This window comes from Phyllostomus hastatus, unplaced genomic scaffold, assembly GCF_019186645.2.
Source record: "Phyllostomus hastatus isolate PE091 unplaced genomic scaffold, TTU_PhHast_1.1 phas_contig_210, whole genome shotgun sequence".
NCBI lineage: Eukaryota > Metazoa > Chordata > Mammalia > Chiroptera > Phyllostomidae > Phyllostomus > Phyllostomus hastatus.
The window spans coordinates 37111071-37133972 of NW_025333737.1; the positions used below are offsets into that span (position 1 = coordinate 37111071).

Consider the following 22902-nt stretch of genomic DNA (forward strand, 5'->3'; position numbering starts at 1 on the left):
CAGAGCCGGACGGGGGCGGGGGGGGGCGCTGCCGGCAAACTTGGCCGTGCGGGACCCCGTCACACCTGCGCCGCACGGGGCCTCGGAAGCGCTCCACGGTACATGGCACACGTGTTTGCGTCACGTAAGGGGGTAAGGGGCAACATCCAGGGCGTCGTTCCACACACTTCGGCAAGAAGCGACAACAAAGCCCTGGCTGGCGTAGCTCAGTGGATTGAGCGCGAGCTGCGAACCAAAGTGTCGCAGGTTCGGTTCCCAGTCAGGGCACATGCCTGGGTTGCGGGCCACAGCCCCCAGCAACAGCACATTGATGTTTCTCTCTCTCTCTCTCCCCCTCCCTCCCTTCCCTCTCTAAAAATAAATAAATAAAATCTTAAAAAAAAGCGACAACACAGTACAACGAGGGCCCCAAGAGGGTTATCGCAGAAGAAAGAAGCCGTATCCGCACGGCTGAACACCACGTTCAAACGGCAGTCTCCGTGCACCGGGGGCGGGGGGGGGGGCGGGGGCGCGAAATCCTAAAGCGCAGTAAGTCAGCCCTGGGGAGGGTTTGGGGTAACCGTGCTGACCCCGAGCTGGGGAGCACATCCGGGGAGCCCCCTTGGTTGACAGTTAGTGGCGACTGAAACTGAGAATGTGGGGGTGATTACTGTTAGCCACCCCACTCCCGTTTCTCTCCGTAAAAGAAAAAAAATACGTACCCAAGAAGGTTCCGATAAAGATGTCCATTTTAACATTTAAAAAACAAACGTTTGCTATGCAAATGTCTCTGATGGGTCGATGGATAAGTAGACTGTGATATGTTAAAGTGAGATCGTATTAAATAACACTAAAAATGAACAGATCATAGCCATATAAATCAATGTGGCTTGATTTTTAAAAACATTGCTGGGCAAAAAAAACGAGACACAGAATAATTTGAACAATATGATACCTTTTTATTTAAAATTAGTTTTTTTTTAAAATTTTTATTTATTTACTTTTCAGAGAGAGTCAAAAGGAGGGAGGAAGAGAGGGAGAGAAACATCAGTGTGTGAGAGATACATCAGTTGGTTGCCTCTCGCAGGCCCCCATCTGGGGAACCTGGGCCGTGACCCAGACATGTGCCCTGACTGGGAATCAAACCTGAGACCGTTTGGTTTGGAGGCCGGTGCTCAGCCCACTGAGCCACACCAGCCAGGGTGATACTGTTCTCATAACCACAAGCAAGGCTGTGTATTTTCAGGTACATAGGTGTATGTAAAGTATTCTAAAACACTGGAGGGGCGCAGGCCAGACCGCTGGTGTCGGGGGCATTATCTGGTCTCTGAGGATGGGGGTGGGGGGGAGGCAAGGAAACCAAGAGGGAGGTGGATAAGACACTAAAGGCATCGGCAGCGCTTTAAATAATTAAAAGGAGGAAATGAGCGTAATGTTTGTGCAGTTAAAGTAGCAACACAGGGACCCAGCAAGGGCAGGCTGGGTTAGCCACGTGTCGTGGAGGGTTGGCATTTCTCGTGGAGGTTCTCCACCTACTGTGGAGCAGCAGGTTTGCGGTCACAGGTGGAGGCTGCAGGATGTCGGGCAGGTGCCCGGGCACAGCCTCGCGTGGGTGTGAGGGGGGGGTCTGCTGGGGCCCGAGGCCAGCCCAGCGCTCTTTCCTCCAGGAAGCCTTGGCTGAGCACTTGGGAGGATTCTATAAAAGGGAGCCATACTTCAAAAGTCCTAGAAACGATTTCTGCTCATACCCCAGCTGGTCCGGGGCGTCCGTCTGAGGGAAAGGAAAGGGAGCCGGGTCACGGGAGGAATGCGCAGAGAAGAGCAGGCTATTGTTTTGAGAAGTTGTTCTAAGCCCCTGCATTCCCCATCATAGCTGGATAAGCGCCCAGACAGTATGGGCTTTAATCAGACCGAAGGCTCGTTCCCTCACGTTAGAGGTCACACACACAGTCCAGGGCAGCGTAGGGATCTGTGCTCTCGGGGACCTGGGCCTCTTCTCTCTTGTTGCTCCGTGCCCTCCCCATGTGGCTGCCACCTCATGACCTCAGACGGCTGCTGTGGTTCTCGCCATCACATCCTCACTCCCACCTAGCAGCCAGAAGGAAGCAGGGGACAAAAAGTGGAGGGCATGTCCTTCTGTTTTGCAGGCACACCCAGACTCACTCGTGTTGCTTCCATTCTTGTCTGGCAAAGCAGAGCTGGCTACCATGTCAGCTCTCAGCCGTCAGAGCTGCTGGGGACCTTGTCATCTGGGCAGCCAGCAGGGGCCATAGGGCCCAACTCCTTCCTGCCCAGGAAGGTGTGCCGGGTGACCTGTGTCTCCCTGCTCTCCTAGACCAGAGGCCAGCCTTCCGAGACGAGCGAAGGACAGGGCCCCTGGCCTATTTTTTCCCTGCAGAGACCGAGCCTGCCCTGAGGGCCATTTAAGACTAAGAACTACGTTTTTGTTCTGAGGATGAAATGTTTACTTACTTATCTTTACCCCCAAGCTGTCCGTGAGCATCCTGTCCACCTGGTCGGATGCAGACCGGGTGAGGATGACTCCACATCCTCTGTGCCCCGCTGAGCGCCGCCGGCGTGGGCTCGGGACCCGGGTCTTCGTGATCTCTGTCCTCCCTGGCGTCCTTGTTTCCTGCTCCTGCCTGACCCCGACCAGCGCTCCGGGCAGCGCGGCAGGGCGCATTGCACAGCCTTAGTCATCCTCCCGCCCCCGGGGTTTATGGGAAGCTTGGGGCCTTGTAAGGTTCAAAGCCTACAACGATAATAAAGACACCCACTCCACTTGGCTTGGGCGACAGCTGCAGGCCAGCCGGGCCACCCCCGGAGGCACAGACAGGCGTTGGGTGAGGAGAGAGCAGGCCGGCCCACGCTTGGCTCCGGGACCTGGTGCTCCGGGATCTGTGCTCTCGGGGCCCAGCCTGAGTCTGGCCCCCCAGGCCCTGTCCTCCTGGCTGCTCAGGCCACCTCTGTCACTCACCTTCACTGTGCTCAAGATGCCGGCGAGGTGCCATCTCTGAGACACCTCCAGGCCCGCGACCCTTGGGGGCCCTGCAGAGCACAGGTTTGGGGGTGCAGAAAAATGCGCTGCAATGGAAAGCTACGCGTGGTCAACTCACAGCCAGGGTAGAGAACGCCCTTGCCGGTCTGCGTCCTGGCCACTCAGTGTCCTTTTCACAGCGTGCACTGACCTGTCCAGAGGTCCAGACACCTCTGCGACCCCGCCCTGGGGAAAAACGAGCTCTGCCTCTAGTTACATAACTATTTCAATACTTTTGATCTATTAATGGGTCACTGTATCAACAGTCTTTTGAACAGGTTATGACATGGCTGGGTCCTTTGTTAATGACTAGGATAAACTCTTTAACACCTGTCCACATGTATACCCGAACGAGAACTATGATTTCACCTGTTTTTGAGAATGATCTGTGACTGGGGGTTGGAAGAACTGAATTTTGATCTAACTTCTAGGGCTTACTGACCTCGTGACCTTAGGGAGACCCTCATCTGAAAGCAGAAGCCGATGAGGGCCGGAGAGTTCTTAAAACTAGCTCAGCCTATCCTGGGCTGAGACCCCGCCCCCGCCCGCCTACGCTCCGCCCCCGCCCGCCTACGCTCCGCCCCCGCCTACGCCCGCCCACTCCCGCTCACTGTACCCGGGCCCGCCCCGCCCCACTCCCCCCGGCCCCGCCCCTCGGTACAAAAGTCCTGGCGGTGAGCGCACAGTCCCACAGCTCCGCTCCCGCGGGTCAGGGCCCAGTTGGAAGGGGCATCTGCGGCGCGCCGTCTCATTGGCTGGCTGCGAAGCGGTCCCAGGCCTGCGATTGGCCGACGGGCGGGCGGGCCGTTAGCGTCATGGAGGCGCCTGGGGCGCTGGGTGAGCCCCGGTTCCGGGAGCCGGCGGACGGCGAGGAGCCCGGGCCTCCGAAGAGGAGGAGGTGTGCGGGAGCGGGGCGAGCGGGGCGAGCGGGGCGAGCGGGGCGGGCGAGCCTGTTTTTCCGGGACCTGGAGGGCGGGCAGGGAGGCGCGGGCGCGGGACTGGGCCCCGGACCCCACACCGCACCGCCTGTCCGCGGCGGTCCCCGCCTCGGCAGCCAGCCCTCCCGGGGACAGACCGCTCCGCGCGGCGCCAGGCGCCCACAGGGTCTCGGAACTCAGGCGCGACCCCCGAGGCAGCGGGACCCTCGGCGGTCTCCTGCGTGCACTGACTTGTAAAGCCAGCCTCCCCGGCCTCCGGTCTAGGCAGAGAATTCTAGCGTGGCATTCGTGATGGGGGCGGCCGGGGCCACTAGGATTGTTGATACCGTGAGGTGCACGCCGGGCTGGAAGAGGTGGTGCGGGGAGCAGGGACTGTGACCTGGATCTCTGGGGAGGAAGGGGTGGTGCCCGGAGTGAGGGCTGTGACCTGGATGTCTGGGGAGGAGGGAGATTTCAGTAGGTGGAGGCGAGACAGGGTGTTCCAGTTTGAGGGACCAGAAGGGGCAAAGGCGGCCCTTCTGGGCTGGGGTTTCCTTCCCGGTTGGGGCGTTTGCTTACCTGGGCTGCAAGGCACGTGGGCAAACACGTGGGCTGCTTCTGGAAGCAGCACCTGCAGCTTTGATTTTAAAACCCAGAAAGTGAGACGGCGGGTGTTTCAGACAGGACAGCGGTGGAAAGCCAGCGGGTCCCCAGCGCGGGGAGCACGAGGAGGGGGGTGCTCTGTAACTGGAAAAGGAGCCACGTGGGCTGGGGGCAGGAATCTGTCTCACCCCCCTCCCGCCCACCTCTGTCCGCTGGGGGCCCTGATCCCCCGCAGGTCCAACGCGGGGTTCTGGCGGGGCAGCCCCTGAAGAGGGAGCTTAGCCCACACAAACAGAAAGTGGAAGTGGAGTGCTGACCAACGATCACTTCTGCAGGCAGACAGGTGGCCTTGGATGCCGGGAGGTTCGAGAATTGCACCTCTGAAGGCCAGTGGATGGCAGCTTCTTACCGCTGCTCTAAAAATAACCATCACTTTTAAAAATGAAAGTGGTTTAATTTTTTTATCCGGCTCTTCCCAACTTAATGTCCCAAAGGTGTTCTTTTTCTTAGAGCGACCCCCCACGACAGCCCTCCCCTGGGGAGTCAGGGCCCCGCGGCACACACTAGGGAAGCGAGGACGGTGCAGGGAGCGTGCCCCTGCCCCCTTAGGCCCTTAAACTGCCTGCTTCTTTGCGGCGCCCTGCTCCTGGGCTACAGCGAAGCCCGGGAGGTGTAGTTCTGGTCTCCAGGGCGATGTTTGGGTGGCCGTTTCAGAGGCTTCGGTGTTCGTCCACAGCAGGAGGGGTAGCGGCCGAGTGACGGTCCAGGCAGAGGCCGAGCCTGTCGCACGCACACGCTGCCGCGTGTACGTGGCCTGCTGCGCGTGCCCATGGTCCGCATTGAAACATGTGAGCCAGAGAACGCCTTCCTCCGCGCGGGCAGCGGGGCCTGGTCCATGGGTGCTTCTCCCTGTTCTTTCTCTCTACCCTTCTCTTTAGAAAAAACAAAAAACAAAAAACGTGAAACTCCCTCTTTCCTTAGAACCGAAGAGGATCAAGAGGGAGCCGTCTTTCGTGAAGTAGTGGGTTTCTCCCCGGATCCTTTGCCGGGTAAGGGGCCGGGGCGCTCGGCGCTGCCTCCGAGCTCACTCTGGGGGCTTCCTGGCTGCACGGCCCACTTCCTGTCTCGAGTTCCCACTCGGTCAGTGTTAGAGCGCCACTCATTATCCCGCACTTGTCACCGCTTCCTTTTCTGGCCAGTCAGATACTATGACAAGGACACCACCAGCCCCATCAGCTTTTACTTGTCCTCTGTGGAGGAGCTCCTGGCATGGACCCCCGACGTGGAGGACGGCTTCAACGTGGCCGCGGGCCCCGTCCAGAGTCGGCGGCCCCCCTTGAGCAGCCAGAGGCCCCGGACCTTGCTGTGCCACGACATGATGGGCGGGTACCTGGATGACAAGTGAGGACACGGGACATCACCCGCCTTGACTTTGTGCTTGTTTTCTTGGGCAGACAGGCTGGAGGGGAGGGAGGGTGCCGCATGGCCGAGAGGGCCCCGGGTGTGGGGCGGGCAGGAAAGCAGCTGAGGCCTCGGTGTCTCATCTGGAAAATGGGGGGGTGGTCGGGGCCAGCCACACCTCAGTCAGCTCTGAGACCCTCCGATTCCGCCCGCGCCTGCATCCGGCCGGCAGGTCAGGACACAGCAGCAGGGTCCAGAAACCCGGCTCTTCGATTTTCTGCCGCTGCTCCCTCCCCGGAGCTCTGACCACATCTCGGCAGGCCGGCCCGCTCCCCCGCCGGGGGCCTTTCCCCCAGGGTTGCTGCTGATCAGCTCACAGATCTCCGGTGACCGGCGAACGCCCTCGGGCTCAGCCTTGGTGGGAAGGCTTGTGTGTCACAGGCGGCTGATGAGATCTCGGAGCCTTACGTGCGTGCAGGGATGCTGTCCGGCAGGAGTTGCGCACTCGGAGCCGTGCGCACCGCCTGGGGCCTCTGCAGGAGCCCTGCTCCTCCTTCCTCCTGCCGGGCTCCCCCCGGGGCACTGATGGAGGCTCTGACGGAGGGCCCGCCAGGCGGGGTGGATGCGTTTCCCTGGAGACCGACCCTCCCGGGGACGGCACGGCGGTGCAGCCTGCCTCTGGCCCAGCATCTGCGTGGTGCCTGACGCGCGCATGCTTTCAGTCCGTGTGGACGGACGGGACCTGGGGGCCGCCGTGGCTTCCTGCTGCCTCTCGGGTCCTGACCGGGAGCTGTTTCTCCATCAGGTTCGTCCAGGGCTCGGCGGCCCCGAGCGCCTACGTCTTCTACCACTGGCAGTACATCGACATCTTTGTGTACTTCAGCCACCACATGGTCACCGTCCCCCCGGTGGGCTGGACCAACGCCGCCCACCGGCACGGGGTCTGCATGCTGGGTAAGGGCCTAGGGTGCGTCTGCGGCCCAGCCAGGCCCCTGAGCGCACCTGCCAGGTGACTCGGCGACGGCAGGGCTGGGCTCTGCCTCCAGCGAGCTGTACCTGGGAGCCGCCTTGGGAGTTAGGACGGGAGAAGGCAGCCCTGTCCCGGAAAGGACAGTGACTGTCTCCAGCCGTGGGTCGCTGGTGAGCTGCTGATGAGACGGCAGCCTCCGTAAGCGACAGGCAAGCCGGAGAGGACCGTGCTGCAGGACGGTGGCGTTGGCCCCTCCGGCCTTTGGCTGCATCCGGCCCTCCGCCGGCCCGAGTGCCGCCTGTGGCTGGGCCCTGCCCCGGGGGGTCTGACTCACAGCCGGTCACAGGGATGCTGCCGGCGCGGGAGCCGCACTGCCAGCGGCGCTGGTCAGGGAGGGGGCGCCCACGCAGGACCTCGCCGCCGTCCCTCCCGCAGGCACTTTCATCACCGAGTGGAAGCCAGGCGGACAGCAGTGCGAGGCCTTCCTGGCGGGGGACGACCGGGCGTACCAGGCGGTGGCCGACCAGCTGGTCCTGATGGCCCAGTTTCTGGGCTTCGACGGCTGGCTGGTCAACATCGAGAACTCTCTGAGTGTAAGCACGGCCTTTCTCATGGTGCCAGTCCCGCCCAGGCCCCGCCGCTGCGGGCTGTCCCTCCACGGTGTCCTCGTCCTCCTGGCCCACACCCAGGCCCTCTTCCCATGGCGGCAGCTGGAGCTGCCCCTCGCTTCCCAGGCAGAGCCGGCTCCCAGTCTGCATGGCTTGGGCACGGAGCCTTCCCCCGAGCTGTGTCCAGAAACCTAGCGTGTGGCTGAGCTCTGTCTCTGGCTCCTCCCTCCTCCTCCGCGTTGCTTGGCTTGGGCTGCCTGTGGGGCTTCCTGTCCCGACGCCCTCCTTTCTCGTGGCGTTCGGTCTTGTCCTGACCACTGTGTCCGCCCTTCCTGCTTCAGAAAGCCGGAACTTGCCTCCGTGGCCGTGGGGTCCAGGGGCTTCCAGGACCCCGGCTGTTTTGGTGGGATCGGGTGTTCTGTCTGGCCCGCCAGGCACCGCCAGACCTGACCCAGGGTCCGGTCTCTGTGCCTGTCTGTAGCCAGCCGCCGTGGGGAACATGCCGCGTTTCCTTCAGTACCTGACCGCCCAGCTGCACCGGCAGGTCCCGGGCGGCCTGGTGCTCTGGTACGACAGCGTGGTGACCAGCGGGCAGCTCAGATGGCAGGACGAGCTGAACGAACACAACAGGTGAGCCGGCAGGACGGGCAGCGCCGCCTCCAGGGCCGCCCCGCGGGAGGGGCGGGCCCTCACGCGCCCTTGCCGCCCGCAGGGTCTTCTTCGATTCCTGCGACGGCATCTTCACCAACTACAACTGGAGGGAGGAGCACCTGGAGCGCATGCGCGGCCAGGCCGGCGAGCGCCTGGCCGACGTCTACGTGGGCGTGGACGTGTTCGGCCGGGGGAACGTCGTGGGGGGACGGTTTGACACCAACAAGGTGGGCCGCCGCGCCTCCCACGAGGCCCTGTTTGCTGTGGGCCTTGCGTTCCCGTCCCACCTCGAGGGAAAGGCAGGCGGCAGTTACTCTTCCCAGGGTGGGGAGACCGAGGCACCGAGCAACGTCGGTGACCCGGGGCCAAGCTGTGCCCTGACGTCCCGACCTGCAGCCGCGTCTGCGCGCAGGCCGTGCTCTCTGTGGAGGGGCTAACACCTCCTTTCGCCGGCGGCTCGGGCAGAGGACTGAAGCGCAACGGCCCCCAGGGCGGGGACCGCTGGCATAAAAACCAGTGAGGTTTCCCGGCAAGAGGGGTCACGTGGGCAGCGAGAAGAGACGGGGGCGGGGCACCGGCCTTGGGGTCTCTGGGGCTGTGCTGCCCCTTCCCGGCTGCCACGGGGGCATTCTCACTAACGAACTGAGTGTGAGTGAATTCATCCAACAGCTGAAGATGCTCTCCACGCCCCGGGAGCCTCATAACATAATGGGAGGTGCAGTGGGAGAGACAGGTACCCCGTGAGCGCCCCGCCTGTGGACCTCCTGCTCCCTAGGCCAGTGTAGCGCCCACTTCTGGTCGTCTGTGGCACTGCAGGGGGCGAACCTGAAAAGCTGAGTAGGGCTGGGAGGGAGAGGGCAGCTCCAGCCCCTCCTCGGCTTCCGAAGCGCCTAGCGTCCCCCCCACCCCGCCTGCTGTCTCCCCAGTCGCTGGAACTGATCCGGAAGCACGGGCTCTCGGCGGCCCTGTTTGCGCCTGGCTGGGTGTACGAGTGTCTGGAGAAGACGGAGTTCTTCCAGAACCAGGACCGGTGAGTCCCGCCCCGCCCCGCCCTGCCCAGGGGCTGCTGGGGGCGCAGGCTGACGTCTCCGAGACTCCTCAGGCCTTGCTGTCCAGGGGCCGGGTAAGGCATGGCGCGGGGCTCCCCCACCTTGGCTGTTCCCGGAGGGGGGGGTCCCAGAGACCAGACCCTGCCTCATGTCCGTGGCCCAGGGGCTGCAGTTGCTCTGGAAGGGGTATGCGTGAGCCCCGAGTCTGGGGGTGAACCTGGGGCGTTGGGCACCCCCACCCTGGACTTCAGCCGCGGCTGCCACGCGTTTCTCCGCAGGTTCTGGGGTTTGCTGGCGCCCTACCTGCCCACACACAGCATCTGCTGCCTGCCCTTTGTCACTTCCTTCTGCCCGGGCATGGGGACCCGCAGAGTCCGCTATGGCCAGGTGCGCGTGTCCCCACGCCGGGGCGGGGGGGGGGGGCTCCTGACAGGGCCACCTGGTGGCGAAGGGGCTGCCCTGCCCCCACATCATGGGGCCCCCCCCCCACCCCCGGCGTCTGAGGGGATGGCGGTGGTCCCGCTCCTCCTGTGGGGCCTCGCATGCCTCCAACCCCGCTTTTGTTCTCCAGGAGGAGGCCGTGGGGCCCTGGTACCACCCCGGCGCCCAGGAACCCCAGCCCCTGTTCGGAGAGCACAGGCTGGAAGAAGACCCACGGGGCTGGGTGAGGACGCAGGTCTGCCTGGCTGATGCCTGGAGTGGGGGCGGTTCCCTGCTCATCCGGGGGGCGATCCCGCCCGAGGTCGGGCAGGTGGCTGTGAGGTAGGTGCGAGAGCGAGGGAGGATGAACTGGGGGTGGGGGGTCCTCAGCTCCTCCCGTTGTCCCGGCTGACCCGCCTAACTGGGCAGAGGGGCGCAGAGGCCAGAAGACAGCACCGAGCCTCGATGTATTGCTGTGAAAAGCACGTAACACACCTTGCCACGTGGACCGGTTTTGCACGTAGAGTGCAATAGTGTGGACCTTGCACACGGGTGTGCAAACAGTTGCTAGCCCTCCGTCTGCGGGGGCCGTCCACGTCCACTTCCTGTTCCTGTGGTTCTGACGACGGCAGCTTCCTCCTGTGGGCAGGATTTCGGAACCGAGACTTGCGGCCACAAGGGGGTCGGGCCCTGGGGGAAGGCCAGCCCCAGCGCGGGCACATACCTGGGTGGGGTTAGCCGCTGCCGCCCACGCGCCCTTTCCTGGAGGAAGAGCGTAGCCCTGCGGCTCGGAGCCCCCTCTCCCCACCCACCTCGGGGGTTCTCAGCAGTTTCTGCGAGGCCTCATCACGGGACCTTCCTCCTCCAGGTTATTCTCCCTGCAGGTCCCACTGCCGCCCAGGATCTTCCTGTCCCTGGTGTATAAGCTGGAGGGGACGGCCAAGGTCCGAGTCGCTCTGGAGCTCACCACGGGGGACGAGGGCAGCTGTGACGTCGGCGGCATCTCCACGTTGAGTGGTGAGGGGCGGGCTTGGCTCCTGCCAGCCTCCCAGGCCTCCCCCTTGTCGGGACAACTCGGCGGGGAGGAGTCCTGGCCGAGGCCCGGGGTGTGCGGGGCGCCGGTGCTGGCGGTGCTGGGCTGTCCCTGAGGTCCAGCTCTCAGCCAAAACCTCTGGCCCGTGGCCCCCTTGGGGGGGCCTCTCGCCAGCTGGGGCATTGACAGGGAGGACATCCCCTGGGTCAGCGAGAGCCCAGGGGGCCGAGGCGGTGGCCATTCTTGGGCGTCCGTCTGCGTTCCTGCTCGCCTCTCTTCCACCCGGGTCCCCTTCCCCTGAGGCCTCGGCCTGCCCCGGCAGGTCGCAAGTGCCTGTGGCCACAGGGAGTCTGGCCTGCACCCTGGGCCCGAGCCTCTTACTCTGCTGTGGGCTGTCCTCCCTCTCAAGTCCCGTGTCTCCTCCTCCAGCAGACACGAGCACCAGGCACAGTCCCCGACCCCTCCGGGTGCCCCCCCCGAAGCTGGCCAGATGGACGGCCCGCTGTGGCCAGCAGCTCGCTGGGGGCTGGGTCCAGCGGTGAGTCCCTGGCCTTCCTTTTGAGTCCCCCGCAGGGGCAGCCACAATTTGGTGGGGTCATGCAGAGTGAGGGATCCTCTGCTGAGAACCCCCAGACCTGGAGGGCTGGCGGGGGCCGGGACTGGCCGTCCAAGTTGTAGGCAACTCCTGGAAGCAAACTCAGGACACCCCCTGACAGCGGCCATGGTCGTGCCGCAGGTCCAGGGCCCCCACAGAGCCCGGGGCCCACTTGGGGACAGGTCTGCCTTCCTGCTGTGGCTCCGGGCCCCTAGACGCTTGGCTGGGATGACTCGGAGCCAAAGCGGCCCCATGACCGGCCTGTTCGCCTGCAGCTGCTACGAGCTGAGGGTGCGCCGCTGCCTCCTGGGGGACCTGTTCATGAGCTTCAGCCGGCCTCTGGGCAGCCGGGACGAGGAGAGCTTCGTCTGCCGCCTCGGGGAGGTCCAGGTCAGGCGTCTCGGGGACACGCCGCGGGGGCTGGGCTGAGGCATCTGTCCGGTCTCCTCCGGCTCAGGGAGGTGGGTGGGCATGCCGGGCGTGGGGCGCTCAGGGCGGCCCCTCGAGCCCCTGTGGGTTCCCTGCTGAGCCTCCTCTCTCCCGCCAGGTGGTGGGTGCTCACGGCCTGCAGAGCCCTCTGCCCCGGGTGCAGGGCGTCTCCGTGTCTCGGACCTGCTGGCGGCGGGCGGCCCCCGAGGGGGCGGAGCCTCAGCCCGGGCTGCGGCTCAGCTGCACCCTGCGCTGGTCCTGCCCCCTGAGCCTCGTGCGATGCTTCCGGATCCACTGTGGCCGCGGGGCGGACGGCGGCCCTTCCGGCGGGGGACCCCCGGCACCGGAGAGGCCCACGTTCCTGGGCCTGGCTTTCGTCAACCAGTACCGCGTCTTGGACCTGGCGGTGGCAGAGAGAGAGCCTGGCCGGGAGGCCCGCGTGGAGTTCCTGGTGGAGCCGGAGCCCAGGGAGGGGCTCCTGGTGCCGCGGGCCCAGTGGGGCAGGGCGGCCGTGCTCTACTCCTTGCCCAGCCCCTGAGCGGACGGACATTCAGGCCCCGCCCCCCCGCGGAGGCTGCTTCCCCGAGGAGGCCCCGGGTGCTGTGGTTTTGGGGGTGGCGGGGGCGGCGCTGGGAACAGGGGAGCCGAGGAGTCAGTTTGCTGGCTGCTGGTCCCCTGAGGTGCGTGGACGCCCCCGCCTTTGTCCAGTCCCTCTCTGTACTACACGATTCCCAGGGAAGAGTGACAGGGTTTGGGAAAGTGGGGCCCAGAAAATTCCATAAAGGGAACTTCCTGATAGGCTCATGCTGAGAATGGCGACCTTTCATTCGGCAGGTGGAACAATTAGGAACAAACTTAAATGAGTGGGGAGGCTTCGGAGCAGGCCCCAGGGGCATTTGTGAGGGCGCAGGCTGCCGGGGCAGGGGGTGCAGTGACGGGTGGGTGCAGGGTGGTGCCCGGGGGCTGGCCCGCTCCCCCTTTGCAGGGGGCTCCACGGCTGGGCTGGCGCGGGGCAGGAGGAGCCACCACCGTCCAGACGGCCTTGTGTTGTGCTTTCCCTGTTTACTGTCCCCTGGGCTGGGCCCGTGTCCTGATGTGTCTCTCTGGGCTGGTGGCGATGGGGGGAGCTGGTACGGGGCCCCGGCCCCGCCTCCGCGGTGAGCGAGGGTCCAGGCTTGGGGAGCAGCAGCAGGCCCAGGAAGGCCCCGGGGGTAGCCCAGCCCACAGCCTCCTCCCTCTCCCGCTCCGGGGGGCGCTCCTTGAGTGGGTGCTGGCAGGGGGCCTCCTCGTGTGCGAGCAGCACAGGGGCCTCTGCATGGCGCTCCCCCCCCCGCCCCCCAGCACTGTCCTTGCCTCTCTGACTGCTGAGGGTGGCCACAGCTCCTCGCCAGGAGTGGTGGTGAGCTGGGGATGGCTCCTCCAGCCGCACTACCCCCCTGTGGTGGTCCCCTGGGGAGCCACCCCCCTCAACCTGCTTCTCTCCCATGCCTGAGGGGGGGGACAAAGGCCTTGTGTCCCTTGTTCTTGGGACAACTCACCCAGGGCTTCCAGGCTAGTGATGAGGTTACCTCCCGATCCCTACTGTCCTGGACTTCTGCTACAAGGTGGTGGGTGGCGCTAGGAGCCAGGACACTGGTCGCCTCCCAGCTGCCATGGGTCCCAGCTCCGGGTCTGCAGACTGGACTCTGCTGTAGTGAGCAGGGGAGGCCACCAGGTGGCAGTGCAGTTGCCGCTCCGCCTACGGGGCTTCGGGACAAGTGCCGGGTGGGCTGGCAAAGTCAGCCTTGGGGACACACATGGAAGGGCTTCCAGGGCGACACTGGCCTTCACCTGCACCTTCCCCACCTCCCCACGCTCCCACGCTCCTCTTCCACAGCACAACACGGCGACCTCCAGTTCCACGTCTTACCTAGTGGGGAACATCCACTGTTCACGCCCGGCACGGGCGGCCTGGCCAGCTGGGGAGCAGGGGGGAGAGCCGCGGCAGCCCGGCTTCTCAGGGCTCTGACAGCCCCCCACCACGCTCCGAGCCCGTCTCTTGCTGTGATCCGGGGGCTCCTGGCCTCTGGCCCCGGACCTGGGCGCCCAAAGTGGACAACACAGCTGGAACTTATTTCACGAAGGCCCCTCCCCCTCCCTTTAAATTGCTGGTCCCGGGATATTTTATGCGGAGGAGGGAGAATTTATAGTGGCAATTATTTCCTCATAGTCTGGTGAGCAAGCAATTAGAAGGGGGCTCAGCAGAGCACGGCGCGGCGGAGGCACCCCACCCTGACCCCCAGGAGCGCGGTCCCCAGTCCCACTCCGCCGCCAGTCAAGGCCGGTGTGCGGCGGAATCAATACGCCGGCGTTTCAGCCCGTGGTCCCGCCCCACCCCGCAGGTGTGATCGCGCTGAAATAAATGGCCCGGCCCTGTGAAAATGAACCGAAGTCTGAGACCTGGCTGTGGCCCGCTCGGCGGGTATCGAGTCTGGCCCCATCCCAGCCTCCGAGCCCGAGGCCTTTAAGCTCTTAGTGGGCAGCAGTGAGCCCCTAGTGGGCAGCCTGCTGCTTCCCCGCCCGGTTCTCCCTCCTCTTCCAGGGCAGCGGGAGGGTGGCCACGCTCCTCCACGCCAGCCTTCCGGGAACGGGGGAACGGGGCTCCCCAGTGTCCGGAGCAGGAGGCTCGCCTCCAAGCAGCTCCTCGGACCACAGCTTGGCGGTCAGACCTGCGGAGCTGGTGCTGCGGGCCGGGTGGTCCCCCTCCTCCTGCAGCACACCGACAGTGGCCCCCGCTGCCACCCACTCCCGGGTCACCCAGCGCTGAGGCCAGGCGGGGCTGTGGGAGCACGGGCCCCGCTCAGGCACTCGGGCGGGGCCTGGCCGGGGCGGGAGAGGATGGAGTGTTCGAACCTCTCCCAGGACCCCCTCTGGTGCCCTCCGCCCTCTGTGTGCCTGGGGGGGGCTGCCAAATCAGAGCGCTGTCCTGGTTTGAAGAAAGAAATCTTTATTAATAATCTTAATAATAATACTGTCGATTTGAATGGTCACACCTGGGAAGCATACAGGATGGTAAGAAAGGAGGCCGGAGCCTGGCTGCAGTCCTGGGGGCTGGGGCGGGGCTGGGGGGGGGCGTGGCTGCTGTGAGAAAAGGGCCCAGCGGCGGGGTCTGGACGGGGCGGCGTGGGCGGGCTCTGTACACCGGACATAGAAAAGGAGATCGCTTCAGGAGCTGATGCAGAGTACAAAGTGAGGTGTCGGCCTTGCCTGTGTAGGTTTCATGAGACAGTAGTGGAGCCATGTTGGGAACCTGGGTTTTTCTGATTTTTTCTTTTTTGCTGCTGTCCCGACTCCAGTGACCTGCCTGGCCAGGGGCTCTTCCCTGTCACCTGCCGGCCACAGCCCCTTCCCCAAGGCTGCCCCACTCTCCCCGCTCTGGCCTGGCCTCCAGGCCCCCAGGCTGTGACTCCCAACCCCGCAGTGCAGCGGGCACTGGGCTGTCCCCTGGCGCCCTCCCTCGCAGGCCTGGGCTCTCTGCAGGGTGGCAGCGGGGAGGGCTCCTCCCAGCGGGTCCCCTGAGGTCAGCTGTCCCTCCCGCAGCCCAGGCTCAGGGCGTCCTCCAGAAAGGGAACCGGAAACAGCCCGTCAGGGAGCAAGTCCTCGGCCTCAAGTCCTTCACCGTCTCACGTCCTCAGGCCCAGGAGTCAGTCCTGGCTGGGTAGCCCCGGGGCCCCCTCACTCGGAGGGAGGGGTGCCCAGGGGCCCCATAGTTCTGGAACCACTTCAGCCCTTGGTGTTGGGGTCGGGCCCCGGGGCTGCTGGCTGCACAGTCTCAGTGGCCCTCGAAGCCTTCCCCAGGTGTGCAGGACACGGGCGTCGGAGGCGTGGCGTGAGGGTAGCTGGGGCCCAGAGAGCACGGCACAGGGTGACTGGGCGGGGCCGAAGCCCGAGCCCCGGGAATGGAAAGCTGCCCCCCTCCCCGTGCCCGCCCCGGCCCAGCTGCCCTCTCCACTGGCACAGTTGGCAACGAAGATCCAGTCCTGCCGGCCCCTCCTCCTCGGGCCCCGCACTGCCTCGGGCGTGGGGGCCGGGAAAGGAAGACTGGAGAGAAAACGGAGGCCCCTCCCTCTGGCTCGCCCCCTGCCCTCGCCGGGAGGGGCGCGGCGGCGGCGGCTCGCGGCTGGGCGGCGGGCTCCTCACTGCGGTTCCCCGGGCACGTGAGACCTGGAGGTGGTGGATGCATCTCGGTTTGGTTGGTTTTTGTGTTGCTTGGATCTTAACATCTTTTTTTGTTTGGTTTTTTGTTTTGTGATTTTTTTTGTGTGTTTTTTTGTTTTTGCCCTTCGTGGTCCGAGAAGGAGACGGCAGAAGCTCTCACTACAACAGAAACAGAGAGGAGCGTGCAGTTTCCAGGAAGCCGCCGCGGGCGAGGGGGGTGGGGACGCGCCCTGCAGTCCCAGCACCCCCCGCGCCGGCCCCCCACCCCGCTCTCGGGACCCGTCATCTCGCGGGAGCTGCCGTTAGAGGGGACGTGTGTCCTCCGTTCCGGGACAGAGGGTGGCGGGAACAGAGGAGCCACAGGGCACCTGGTGGCAGACAGGCTCTGGCAGGTGGGGGGTGGAGGTCAGGACGGGGCGCAGTGAGGTGGCTGAGAAGGTGACGCTCTGGGCGGTGGGCGGTGTGGGGCGGGCGCCCTGGGCGGACCCGCCCACCCCACCGGCCTGGAGCCAGTGCCCTGGCCAGCAGGTACCTGCACCTAGCTGGCTGCCGGCCTCTGGAAGCCCAGCTCCGGCACCCTTGGTAGCCCGCTCGGGCTTCTCGGCCCGTGCCGCCGCTCCCTGTAGCAGTCCCTGTAAGGTGCTGGTGGCCAAGGCCTGGTCTGCCTGCACGGACCCCTCCAGAAGCTCCCTCGGCTGCAGCCCCCCAGCCAGCGCCTCCTCCCAGAGCCCCTCCGCCCTGGAAGCGTGTGAGCTCCTGGGGGCGGAGCTAAGCTCGGCGGCGCCCCCTAGTGAGCCGGTGACACACGGTACTGCCCCATCCTCCGGGTCGGGGGGGTGAAGAGGGGCCTCACCCTACTTCTGACCTGCCCGCCGGCCAGGCCTCCTCCCCGAGACAGACCTCAGCCCAGAGGCACGTCTGAGCTCCGGAGGGGAAGGAGGTGTCGTGGCCCCCGCACACAGGCCAGGGCCAGGCCGGCCGGGACCCCGCCTCAGGGGGCCCTGGGTGGTGGGGCGCAGCGGGGGCACAGATGTCAGGCCGCTGCGCCGCCTGGTGGGGACAGTTCTCCCTGCACTTTGCTTTCTCACAGCAGAGCCTGGTGTGGCTCCTGCAGACCAACAGATATCAACAACGCTTAATCAGCAATGCCAGTTTCAGCTGGACTGCAAAACAGCGCTGACGCCGCCCCTGTGACTAGTCCTGGGACGGGATGACCCCGCCAACGGCGGTGGGTGGGAGCCCCGGGCTCCCAGCACCCTGGGGAGGCCGGCTGGGATGGCTTCCCGGGCCAGCCAGGCTGCTTCTGTGGCTCTGCAGACCCCAGGGACCGAGAGTGGGCCACCCTCGTGGGTGCGGCTCTATTGCTAGCTCTTGGGGAGGGTCCTCTGCCCGGCCTAGCCCCTGCCCCTAGGTGCATGCCGAACCTGAAATGGCTTAGGGGGTGGGGCAGGCACAGCGTCAACAAAGCCAAAATGGGGACCCAGGTTTCAGACACACAGGGGTAACCAGGGTCAGAGACACACGCGCCCGCGGGGGCGCCCAGCTGGCTGGAGGTACAGCCTAGGGACTTTGGCGGCGCCCAGGTCGGCGGCGCCCTGCGCCCCTGGCGGCTGCGCCTGGCTTTGGACTGCTGGGTCGGGTGTGTGCTAGACAGTCTGAATGCTGTTAGGGGCCGGGCCTCTTGCTAGTAGGGGGTGAAGCGGCTGTGCCCTCCTCGGCAGAGGCTAGCCTGCAACGTCAAAGATGAAAAACAGCCAATCAGTACCGCCTTGGGGCTTGGTAGGGGGAAAAAGCAAAAAGAAAAATAAGGAAAACCAAAAAGAGAAACAGCCAACTCCTGTGGTTCTCTGCCCCGCTCAGGGTTTGCCGCGGGGCGGATGGGTGCGGTGGGCGTGCCCACAGGAGGGGCCCTGGGCCTACTTCTGAGGTCCTGCTGGGCTCGGGGCTGGGGGCTGGGGTCACCCTGCTTCTGGGGCCTCTCTCGGCTCAGGCCTGGCCCGTCTCTGCCCCTTCCGTCTTCCTCTGGGGAGGGGGGAGCGAGGGACCTGCCTCCTCGGTGCCCCCGGGGCTGCTGTGGGGCGGGGCTGAGCGCCTCCGGTCACAGAGGTTCCCCCGGCCCTGGCTCCATCGGGAGAGGCTGTGCCTGCCCGCCCTGCTCTGGGAGCTTTCTGTGGCCGCCGGTCCACTCCTCTGTCCCTTGGGGGGCGGGACAACTCTTGGGCATCCTTGCTTCCCCTCCGGCCCTGGGTCAGGGAGGCCCTGGAGGGAACCTCTCACCCCACCCACCGGCTTTGCCAGAAAAGGCAAGAGAACGGCTGGCACCGGAGAAGAAAAGTCGGGGGGGGGGCAGATAGTAAATCTTAAATATAATGAAGAAAACATATGAGGGGACGCTCCGTGCACTAAAGCAAGCCTTCCGCTAGCAGCTGCGTGGGGGGCGGAGCTGGTCCCGGGGCCATGGGGCCCGCAAGCCACATGCCGTAGGTTTGGGGCCTCCATCTCGGGGGGTGCTGTGGGTCCCCGAGAGGCCTGCTCCCCGTGGCTACCAGCGGTTACCACGGGCCGCTTGGGATATCTGAGGCGTGTTAAAAATCAAGAAAGACAACACAAAAATTAGGAGAGAGGAAGCAAAATCAAAGGAGATGGGGAGAAATCCTTATTGGCTTAGAATCTCTTCCTTGCCTACCCCCCGCCCCCCAAACCGTTTTCATCTTTGATGCTGGGTGTGAAGCTAGCTACAGATGGATGGGAACGGCCCCTGGGGGCGGGGGCAGGGGGGCACGGGAGGCAGACTGCGGGGTGCAGAGCGAGCTGGGCTGTATGTGCTGACAGCTGGCCGTACACACACACACACAGACACGCCGGGGCACCAGGGGGTCCCCACGGCTCCCCGAGCCCACCGAGGAGTCCAGGAGAGCAGCCCCACCTCCGGGAGCCGGAGCGTGGGTGACAGACACAGGCGGCCCCCCTCCCCCACCCCCATACAGGAAGAGGCACAGTCGGGGGTGACAGGACACAGAGGGGCCGCGGCACAGACACAACCACGAGGGGGGGGGTGCCCTGCCTGCCCCGGGAGCTCTGCCAGGATGGTTCTGTGGGTTTTCCCGGCGGGCAGCGAGGGCTCGGGCGGGCCGCAGGGACCGGCTCGGAAAGCCGAGTCCTTCCAGGGTGCCGCCCAGGGGATCAGACGGCGTCGCCGGGCAGCTGACCGTCCGTCCGCCCGTCTGTCCGGGAAGACCTGCCTCCTTCTAACTCCACGAGGACACACGGGGGCGAGTCCCGCCCCCCGCCCCCCAGCTCAAATCCAGGCCTTGGTCCCGCCAGCCATCGGTCTGAGGTCGGGGTGGTCCTCCTGAGGGCCTGCCCGCCCACCCCGGCCACAGCGCGGCGCCCTCCTGGTCCTGGCGGGGCCAAAGGCCAGGCCACCCGGCCTCCTTACCATGGTTCCGATGCTGTAGGTCGCCGCGGGGCCGAGGGTGTGGTGGTAGGGGTCGGCAGCCGCGTAGACTCGGCCGTAACTGGGGGGACACGGGGACGGGGGCGGGGCGAAGGGGCAGGTGAGGGTGGCAGCAGGCCCCCCACCTCCTCCCAGACCTTTCCGAGCTCCCTCCCTCGAGGCCCCGCCCCCGCACACCCCTGGCTGCCCTTCCCGCCCGTTTGGAAGGGAGAGTCTCTGGGACGCAGCTGGCCACCCTCTTACCACATCCCGTGTGCTGACCTGATGGGGGAGGGGGGGACACCTGTTCTCCCAGGTGCCACGTGGGGGGAAAAGGTCCTCACAGAGCTCATCTGGGGGCGAAACCCTGATCCCCAGAAAGAACGGGGCAGAGCCCGGGAAGGGGTTCAGATCCAGGGCACGTGCGGGGCGGCAGGGACTTCGATGCCGAGGGGGCGGCTGGCCCTGTGTCCCTGGGATGGCCTTCTCACCCGGGTTATTGTGCGTGTGAAACACCAGCTTCTGAGGGGCTGGGGCTGGGCTGTGGGGCCCGCTTTGCTCCTGACAAACCCTGGGCCCCCGAGGCTGTGTCCAAGGTGTGGGTCCGGGAGGGGGCCTGCAGCCGGGAGGGGGTGCCCGGCGTCCCCAGGCCAGAGCCAGCCCGTGGACAGGAGCAGCCGCTGCCCCCCGGGAAGTGCTCACTGTGTGCCAGCGCCCGGGCCCACAGGCCACGTGCCCACAGGGCGAGGGGCAGGCCGGGCCGCTCCCGGGGGACCCCCAGGGCCTGACCACGAAACACACGCTGCTCTCCGGTGTCACCGGGGCCACCCTTCCCAGCCTTCTCACACCCCTGCGAGGGGGCCGGTGGGCACCAGGAGCCCTTCCTCTTCGGTGCCCGGGGGAGGGGGGGTCTCAGACCCGGGGGGAGGGGCTGTCTGCTGCCTGAGAACTGGGGGGGGCCACAGCCTTCCCAGCATGCAAGCAGGAAGTGACTACAGAAGCTGGGGGGCCTGCTGTTTTGGGGTCTCCAGGCCCATGCGGACCTGCTCTCCTCTGTCCAGACCCTGCACCCTCCAGGAGGAGGCGGCCCCAGGTCTCAGGCCCCCTGTCCCTCACTCCCCTGCCCCGCCCGCTGTCCCCACGTGGTACCTGTCACTGTAGGCGGCTGCCGCCGCGGCGGCAGGTTGAGCATATCTGTAGGCGGCGTAGCCCCCCTGCAGGGTGAGGGTGGGGAGAGAGGCACAGGGGCTTTAGTAGGGCGGACACAGCCTCTGAACCCGCCCCCGCAGCCCCGGGGATGTGGGGGAGCCACGCACTGCCCCATCACACGGCGTTTTGCAAAATGGGCGGGGGGCGGGGGCGTGCCTCCGGCTCATGGGGCTGCTGGGAGACCCCTCACTACTCCCAGGGCGAGCTCGGATGACCCAGCTCTGGCCGTGTGGGGTCCCCAGGGGCGCAGTGCTGCCCCCCCAACCCCCCCCACCAATTCTGAGGACAGGAGTTGGGGGATCGCTGGGGAAACAGCCGTGCCCGGCGCCCCCCCCCCCCCCGCCCCCGGGGGCTGCACTTACGTAAATCTCAGCACCATAAAAGCCGTCCTGATACACGACCCTGGAAGCAAACGGACAAGAAAGTGGTGGGAACGCCGGAGAGGTGGGGTAGGCCGGCTCCGGCGTCTGCTGAGGAGGGAGGGGGCAGGGTGCCGGCCCTGCCCACGGGACTGGCATTTTAACAAGCGTTTGCTCCAGCGCCCTGTTTTGGTATAACAATAGAGTAACACCCTTGCCGGTCAGCTCCTTTCTCCCACGAACCCAGGGGCCCTTCTTGCTTCCCTCCCCCCGCTCCACCCCAGGCCGCTGTCCTCCCTGTCCGAGGAGGACGCAGCCCCAGGGAAATGGTCCAGCGGGGGCTGGACTTAGAGCAGGCCCTCGCTGCACCCCAGGGCCAACCAGGGTCCCGTGAAAGCACCCGGCTGGGGCTCTAAATGTCCCCCACATGCCAGCGGCCTTTGGTTCCCCGTGGCAGAGTGGGGGTACTGCAGTGCCAAGGGGCGGGGGTTCCCAGAGGCCCCCGCAGTTCTGGAAAGGCTGCCCGAGCCCTCCGGCTGTCCCAGGGCCCCCACCCCACACTGCCCTGGGCCTCCTCCATGCCTTCCTCCCCGAGCGCCCCCCGTACTCACGCTCCGTAAGTTGGGATGGGGGGCGGGGGCGGCGCAGCCCGAAACGTGTTGTACACGGCCCGGCCCCGGCCGCGTAGGTGTGCGCCCCTGTAGGCAACGGCCGTGCCTGTGGTGGGGTAGGGGAACCCCGTCACTGCAGGAAAGGGGGCGAGAGAGGGGACAGGGTGAGTGCGGGCTGGACAGCCCAGCCTGTGAGCAGCCACGCCCACCGGCCCCGCCCCTGCTAGACCACAGCCACACCGCCTGTCCACGCCCCATGCGCGGCCACGCCCCATGCGCGGCCACGCCCCTGCGCGGCCAGGCCACGCCCCCGATCGCTCCCGGTTCCACCACCCCAGCCTTTACCTGCATAGAATTCAGGCCCGTAGACGGCGCCTACCACGGGGTTGAGCTTCCAGCCTAGAACAGAAGCAAAGGTTCCAGTCACCGTCTTTCCCCTCCTCTCCCACTGCACAGGACACCTGTACACCCGGGAGCCCCCTCTCCCTGGGGGCAGGACCCCTCGCCTCCGCGGTCTGAGTGGGTGCAGCTTCCCGGGGACCTAATCGCAGGGACCGAGCCGCTCCCCGCCCACCCGCCTGGGTGTCTTCTCGGTTCTTTCCACACCGTGGCCCTCCCCAGCCTGCCCTGGGCCTCCCACGCCTGGGGGCACCAGTCCCGGTGTGCTGGGGCTCCCTGGGGTCCCTGGGGTCTGTGGGCGGGAATGACGGAGGGAAAGTGGGGCACGTTATGTAGATGCGGGCGTTCCCCCCGCTGGGACGAGGCGTTCTGGAAGCTTGACAGAACCCAGTCGAGGGAGGGCCGTGAGGGAGTGCGGTCTTCTGCGGGCTCCCGGCCGCCTCCCCGGAGGGTCAGAGGTTGTCGAGCCGGAGCTCCGCTTCCGCCTGGAGGCCCCTCCCACTTGCTGCCCCACAGCCTGTGTCGTGTCCTGGGAACAGCTCCCGAGGGGCCCTCGTCCCAGTGCCGAGTCCTCTTTCGCGCTCCCACTGTGTCTGTCCCCAGAGCAGCCGGTGGGAGGCGCCTGGGGCGGAAGGGCCTCGGATTCCGATTACAGGACAGCACGTCCTGGGCACGCTCCCTCGTGCCGCTGGATCCGAGCCCACGCACTGCGGTAGGCGTCCGCCCTCCCACTGCACAGACAGGGAAGTGGAGGCTCGGAGTGGCCGCAGCCTCGCGCCACAGAGCTGGCACATGGCGGGGCCAGACCCCAGATCCCGGCCACTCCCTCTCTCCAGGCTGGCTGCTCCCGGCCAGCCTCCCTGCCCACTGGGGGCCGCGGTGCACAGTCCGAGGCCTCCGGGGTGGACCCCTGCTGGCTTTGGGTGGGCCCTGGCCCCAAGCATCCAGACAGGGTGCCCCCTCCCCATACTCTCCGCGGCCTGCCCTTCGTCACCGGCC

General features: G+C 65.8%; 2 protein-coding genes across 5 annotated transcripts in view; one reads left to right on the forward strand and one right to left on the reverse strand.

Annotated features, from left to right (window-relative positions):
• Positions 1 to 3730: 3730 nt before the first annotated feature.
• Positions 3731 to 14053, forward strand: ENGASE (endo-beta-N-acetylglucosaminidase). Of its 2 annotated transcripts, none has more exons than XM_045835909.1 (14): positions 3731 to 3914; positions 5518 to 5585; positions 5736 to 5937; positions 6743 to 6891; positions 7343 to 7500; positions 7997 to 8145; positions 8228 to 8393; positions 9093 to 9196; positions 9494 to 9602; positions 9787 to 9977; positions 10504 to 10652; positions 11101 to 11206; positions 11539 to 11653; positions 11811 to 14053. In XM_045835909.1, exons 1-14 carry the CDS (start codon positions 3832 to 3834, stop codon positions 12228 to 12230), a joined length of 2169 nt encoding a protein of 722 aa, XP_045691865.1. In that variant the 5' UTR covers positions 3731 to 3831; the 3' UTR covers positions 12231 to 14053. The 2 variants fall into 2 exon arrangements, with proteins under 2 accessions (XP_045691865.1, XP_045691864.1); XM_045835908.1 differs by having other exon boundaries at positions 11098 to 11206; positions 11811 to 14051.
• A 608-nt stretch (positions 14054 to 14661) lies between these two features.
• The window catches only part of RBFOX3 (RNA binding fox-1 homolog 3), a 244360-nt gene continuing 236119 nt past the window's right edge, over positions 14662 to 22902 (reverse strand). For 2 of the 3 annotated variants that reach the window (XM_045835929.1, XM_045835928.1), the window contains 6 exons: positions 21850 to 21903; positions 21505 to 21637; positions 20897 to 21077; positions 20475 to 20539; positions 19329 to 19407; positions 14662 to 16048 (listed from right to left, as the gene is read on the reverse strand). In XM_045835929.1, the coding sequence (XP_045691885.1) occupies positions 16046 to 16048; positions 19329 to 19407; positions 20475 to 20539; positions 20897 to 21077; positions 21505 to 21637; positions 21850 to 21903 (515 nt within the window). In that variant the 3' untranslated portion in view covers positions 14662 to 16045. The remainder of the gene's footprint in view (positions 16049 to 19328; positions 19408 to 20474; positions 20540 to 20896; positions 21078 to 21504; positions 21638 to 21849; positions 21904 to 22902) is intronic. The other variant, XM_045835930.1, reaches the window with a different exon arrangement.

Bases quoted from the DNA above. Each gene is read 5' to 3' on its own strand.
- ENGASE (XM_045835908.1), top strand. From the start codon at position 3,832: ATGGAGGCGCCTGGGGCGCTGGGTGAGCCCCGGTTCCGGGAGCCGGCG. The intron at 5,938-6,742 runs GTGAGGACACGG...TTTCTCCATCAG, and splicing joins GGCGGGTACCTGGATGACAA to GTTCGTCCAGGGCTCGGCGG. The intron at 9,978-10,503 runs GTAGGTGCGAGA...TTCCTCCTCCAG, and splicing joins GTCGGGCAGGTGGCTGTGAG to GTTATTCTCCCTGCAGGTCC.